We start from the raw sequence: 6,000 nt of genomic DNA, 5'->3' as shown, positions 1-6,000 counted from the left end.
AACAGACCGCCTAAATTGGTTTGGTCCAGATTCTTTTTTGCACTTATCTGATTTTGACCAAATCTTATAAAATTTATTTTCTCCCCTCCATGCCCTGGTAAATTGATCCTGACGTGTCTTTTAAACCACCCCATTCCCATAGGTTGGGCTTTGATCAACTCCAGAGGACTGGAGGGAAACCACAGAGAGCTTGGACACAGGAAACAGAGAGCAGACTACTCCATCAGAGTCTCTGCCAGACGCCCAGGGTCAGGCTCATGGCAGCCCTGTCAGATGCCCCGCTGGCATCCCTTTTCCAGGACTCACTCATGACCTTGCAGTCTTCCCCAGAACTGGCTTTCATAAATTATCAGAGAAACTAAAGCCAGACTATGACCTAGAGAATCTGTTCAATTTATCTTCTAAAACCCTGGATCTGATACTGATAATACTGCTCTTCCTTACACATTTAGGTTTTGGTTTTCAACTTAAGCTTTTTAAAAAATGAGGGAGGAGGGTTCAGGATGGGGAACACATGTATACCTGTGGCAGATTCATTTTGATATATGGCAAAACCAATACAATATTGTAAAGTTAAATTAAATTAAATTAAAAAAAATAAAATAAAAAATGAAACAATGCATTATTCAGGGATACGTATGTCATGGCAAGACTTTAAAAAGAAAGATTAGCACAGATATCAAGATCATGGTTCTGTTGATGGGAAGGAAAGAAAATTGGAAAGGGAGAGATAGGAGGTCTTTCAAGATATTGTAGTTCTATTTCTAACTGAGGTGGTAAGCATATAGGGTTTTATTATTCTTTAAATGGTATTTATATATTTTATAAGGTCTTCCGTATATATGATTCATTAAGCATATACACAATCATAGCATAGCCATGCAAAATAGAATTGCCCTCCTTTTACATTTTTATTGATATACCAACCCCCCTGGCCCGAATGCCCCAAAGCCTTGATTATAATTCATGACTACCTGATATTACTTGTGTATTGGGCCACCACTCTGCAGCACAAAGTAAAGATTTAGGCAACTGGAAGATGTAGGCAACTGAAGTAAAGCTTACAGACCAAAGAAAGCCTACAGCCTATATAGTCTTCTCCTATCACAGGTTACATTGTGGTTAATTTTTTAAAACACAATTTGCTGTTTACCCAGTCATATCTACTTGTGGTGACATGTATTTGAGACAATCTGCTTCACATTCTTCAAAGATTGTTAAAAAAACTTTTTGGTATCAAATTGAAGTACAGATTAAAGGTAAGAAGGCCAATCAACCTGAAAAAACCAGAACGTAAAATCTCAAAAGATCTACTTAATTCATCCCACAAAGATCTGCTTAATGGAGGTAGCTGGAAATATACCAACTCCAGCTTTGGACTTCTGAATGTAACCCAAATCACGCAGATTTCTAGCAACCTCATCCTCATCATTGGTCAGTGGTGTGACTCTCCCTCTTAGGTCCTCCCTAGAACAGTTGGTCACGAAAGACATCTCTGTGGGTTTCCTGCATCGGTGTTTCCGATCTCTTTCCTCTTTCCCATCGTAGCACGCACACGTGCTGCTACTTGGATGGCACCCTGCCTGCTGGTCCTGCCAGGTCTCCCCAAGACCACCACCATCTCAGCACGACACAGCCTATGTGCTCCTTTGCTGCACGAGAGGCTGCTCAGTTGGGAAGGTGTGGCCCACACAATGCAACAGCACAAAGAAGCATCTTCTACTGAAAGCCACTGGAAGAGGAACTCTTGAAGATGGGCTGGTCATCACACATGGCAACGCCTGACAATAAGATTAATTTTTTTTCTAGTTTCTTCTTTTAACCCGTCTTCCCTATTGTTGAAGATGTAAAAACCCATGGATACACCCGATGACTGTTACCACAAAATATTTCAAATTCACATGCAACAAAATGGAAAAACAAAAACAAGAACAACCCAAGGGTCATCATCAAGTTTTCTGTTTTATTTAAGATTTTAGTTTTAATTCTGAAGAAAGAGGTACATTTCCTTTTTTTTTTTAGTTTTAGCATCAGGTTATAACCAGGTTTCTGTTTTCTTTTCTCCTGTCTTTTCAATACTGCACAAACGTCCAGAAACTACAGGGTTAAGTAAAAGCTGCAGGCAAGGAGGTCAGAGATTTGCTCCTGATGGTGATCAGATGGCCCCAGAGCAGTGCTATCTCAGAGTGCCCTCAGTCAGGTGAATTTACGGTAAAAAGAAAAAAAGATTCTGACAGAGGAGAAAGATTGACAAAATCACTTATATTTCAGCTCTTATATATTATGCATAGGTATTAAATCTGTGAATACTTTTTTTCTTTAAAACATCTGAATTTATTTTAAATCTAAAGTCAAAATTTTTTCTCCTTTAAAAAAATCACTTCTCCCCTCCTTATAAACTCTTTAGCAACAGGCCAGTTACTACTACAGATCAATTTATCTTTCCATCAACTTCCAATAAATTCTTAAGCTTAACAACACAATCAAGTCCTCTCCATCAACTTTCCAAAATAATTAAAAATTAAATTAAAAGCATTTTCCCTGCAATAGTGATAAGCTGAATACAAGATGGATGCCAGGACCACTGCTTTCCCCCATGCATTTAGCAATCTCATTTCAACCTGGTTTTCAAACTTCTGCAGTTGATAATGCATTTACTTCACCTTTCCTAGAGATTAATCGTCATTTTCTGCTAAGCAGATTATATCATTATTATGCGCAACAGACAAACAGTAATTTTCTAAGTTTCAAGACTGCCCTTTGATTTTTTTTTTTCCTCCTTAAAAAGGCATTTTTAGAAAACATTCAACAGTGTCACTTGAATGTTGGATCAACAGAAACGTTTACAATTAAAAAAGAAAGATGGTTAATGACCCTGTGATCGCATTGCATCTGGGGGTAGGGAGAAAAAAAAAATTGATCAGGAACTGGATTCTTCAGAACGTAAGAGATGAGAAGGGAGCTGTGGGTGGGCTGAGAGGGAGAAAACAGGGGGGGACAAATCCTGCATTTTCTAATGGATTCCCCTCTTTCCCTAGTGGCGGTCCAGTGTTGAACTCTGTAATAAATCTGTGGGGGTTTTGCTGGGGGGTCTGAAGGCTGTCTGAAAGCCTGGGGGTGGGGAGTGAAAGCTGGAAGGGTTTGAAGGAGGAGGGTAGGGATTCCAACTGGCTCTGTGCAGAGGGATCTGTGTGCTGAAGGGGGCGCTGTGGTGGGTTTGTGACGGAGGGGCAGTGGGGCCGTCCATCTCTGTGAGGGCCTGAAGGGATTTTAGCCAGTGTGGAGGATTGTCATCTTGAAGAGAGTCTAAACTGTTTCCTGAAGATGCTGGAATACCTAAGGAGAGAAAACAAAACAAGAAGAAGATGGTGAGTCTGTGCAGAGAGAATAAGAAATTCATCAAACAAATATTTTAAGGTGCTTAGTTTATCCAATAAGAAATGCAATTTTCAACTCCTTCCAAATAAGATGTTCTCAGCCTTACGTTGCATTTATCCTCCACCCACAACAACCATGATTTATTGTCACACAAACCCACGTCTCCTCTTCAACTATACAGACATTATCCCCCCGTGTCAGAGAGGTGGAGTTGCAAAAACCAGTCCCCAAGATTGCATGACGGTATTTCCCAATTGTGCTTCTCCTTCTCTAGCAGGGATACACGGACCAGATAGCCTTATAATAGAGAGCTTTATGTTTTAAAGTGGAGTATGTTCCTTTAAGAGGATAAGTCGGATCCTTTTGTACTTTGAGACCTACAAAATACACGCATGCTGTCAGACGTGAGCACCTACTGACATCAAAGGAAGCAACCTAGGTACCAAATGCCTTATTACCCAACGAGGCCAACAGAGTTTACAACTGAGGCTACGTGACCCCAGAGGATCAAAGAAGCTGCCACACACTTGTGACTTTGGGGGAAGATTATGTTGACGAGACCTCTGCTTTTAGATCATCTGTGCTAAAAACCAAACGGGTGGCAGTCAGTGGAGCTGAAGGAGCGAGAAAGTTACCTGTGATGATGGCTGGGTCTGTCCAGCTGCCAGGGCGGTCCCAACTCGGGCTGTCGGTGGTGGCAGTGTTGGAGGCTGGTGCACTGTGGTTGGCGTTGGAGGGGGAGGAAGAATTGGGCAGTCCACCAAAGTTGATGTTAATGTTGGGTAGAAGTGCCCTTAGCCCGTCCTGCCATTCCTTCATATTTAAACTCTCTACAGAACTGCTGTTGTCTGGGAGATTTACCAACAAAAAAATGAAAGATAAAAAAAAAATAAAAAGCTGACGTTAGAAACATATGTTGTTCTTTTGTGGTTAAGTGGGAGAAGAATTATTCTTTCTTTATTGAGCATCTAGAATGGGTTGTCCTAGCAAGATAAACTTGGTTAGGATTTTGCTCATGAGCTCGGAGCCCCTGAAATCAGTGTGGAAAAACTTGCTCAAGAATCAGGAGAGGGAGCTTCTTGTCCTGACAGACGCTTCACCATTTGCTTATGTAAGCCAACAATCCAGTTTAAAGACTCATTGCTCCGGAGCATGATTTGGTTCCAGCTACATTACGAAGTTTCAGTTAGTGGGGCATGTAGCCAGCTGAGGTAATCTATGCTATACATAAAGCAAGCAAGCCTGTGAAGTTCAGGATTGTATTCTGAGCCCATCAAATGAAAAAAAAAAAAAAGCCATTTTATGAAAAGCAAACATAAGCCAATAGAAAAAAAATAAAGTTCTTCCTGATTATAAAACTGATCATGTATTTCAGAGGAGAAAGGCATAATGAATAGGCTTTAGAATCTGAAGAGAGTATTTTTCCATTAGTCACAAGGCCAAGGAGGCAGGGGCGAAGCTACCCTTTAAACGGAATCATTTCCAGTGGCCTGCCCACTCTGTCCTTACAGTTCTACCAATCATTCACAACACAAGACCTGGAGCCTTATGGTTAGTTCCCTGGCTCTATTTATAAATAGCATCAAATATGATAAGATGCTATCAAGATAAAAAGGCTTTCATAAATTGTGACTAAACTCACTGGATCTGCTACCATCCAGAATCCACATGGCATGTAACTAATTGCTTGGGGGGAGGGGAAGGGTAAAGTGTAATTACTACTTAGAATAACTGTCTTATTGAGACTAGGACGGTAGGTCAAACTACGAACTGCAGTTCTTGAGAAGAGCACAGAAAATTGAGTTCTACAGAACTGATGAGAAATCACCATTAATGATGATGATGATGACAATGACACTTCATCAGGTACAGTCTAGGCTATTTGGTGAATTTAGTTTTCTTTTTATAATTTTTCCTTTGCCCTAATCACTGACCTATGCTAAATTAAAATGTTTCAGTCAGCGAAGCTTTTAACCCTACTGACGTTATTTATAAGAAGACAGAAACTACAACCAAATTCAGCAAGTCATCTCTGAATTTACTAAAATGAAGACGCAATCTACACCGTACGAGTCAGTAGAAAGGAAAGTAAACTCTTCAAACAAAATTTCCAATTCACCATCAGTGTAATTCCCTAAGGCTCACCCTTCTATTTGCTTCCTACCTCATACTCACACTGTGTTGCATAATTCACAAAGCACTCTCAAAGTCATTATTTCATTTGATGCTCATGTTGTGAGGTATGCAGAGCAGGAGGAATAGCGTGCATTTAACAGATAAAGAAACAGACTCTAGAATAATTTGTCCAAGTCACATAACTTATATAGTCAACACTTGAAAGCCAGACCTTATCTGAGATTTTTTTTTTTAAGTAACACCAAGCTCTAGATTTTGTATAGACTATTTATTTGCCTTGTATTTGTATAGACTATTATTTAGCTTTTTAACAAGTTAAATGCTTAAGGCAAATTCCAGGGGCTGTGAGACCCATGATGAAAAGGAAGCAAAAAAACACAGAAACATTATAGAATGTCCATCAGTCATGACTTGCAGAAGAAATATTTCACTAAAGGAACAAACGAGACTTGGCAGCCAGGGTGAAAAAATTCTCATCGACAACAC

The 6,000-nt window shown here is 40.0% G+C and overlaps 1 protein-coding gene across 4 annotated transcripts in view; it reads right to left on the bottom strand.

Moving 5' to 3' along the window:
* Positions 1 to 1,943: 1,943 nt before the first annotated feature.
* The window catches only part of CNOT4 (CCR4-NOT transcription complex subunit 4), a 152,501-nt gene continuing 148,444 nt past the window's right edge, over positions 1,944 to 6,000 (bottom strand). For 2 of the 4 annotated variants that reach the window (XM_027538907.1, XM_027538908.1), the window contains exons 11-12: positions 4,014 to 4,226; positions 1,944 to 3,336 (exon numbers count right to left, since the gene is read on the bottom strand). In XM_027538907.1, coding sequence (XP_027394708.1) covers positions 3,035 to 3,336; positions 4,014 to 4,226 — 515 coding nt within the window. In that variant the 3' untranslated portion in view covers positions 1,944 to 3,034. The remainder of the gene's footprint in view (positions 3,337 to 4,013; positions 4,227 to 6,000) is intronic. The other 2 variants (XM_027538909.1, XM_027538910.1) reach the window with 1 other exon arrangement.

The sequence above is a fragment of the Bos indicus x Bos taurus genome, chromosome 4, assembly GCF_003369695.1.
Source record: "Bos indicus x Bos taurus breed Angus x Brahman F1 hybrid chromosome 4, Bos_hybrid_MaternalHap_v2.0, whole genome shotgun sequence".
In the NCBI taxonomy this organism is placed as follows: domain Eukaryota; kingdom Metazoa; phylum Chordata; class Mammalia; order Artiodactyla; family Bovidae; genus Bos; species Bos indicus x Bos taurus.
Note: the sequence above shows the minus strand (reverse complement) of the source record. Positions and strands in the feature narration are given on the sequence as shown.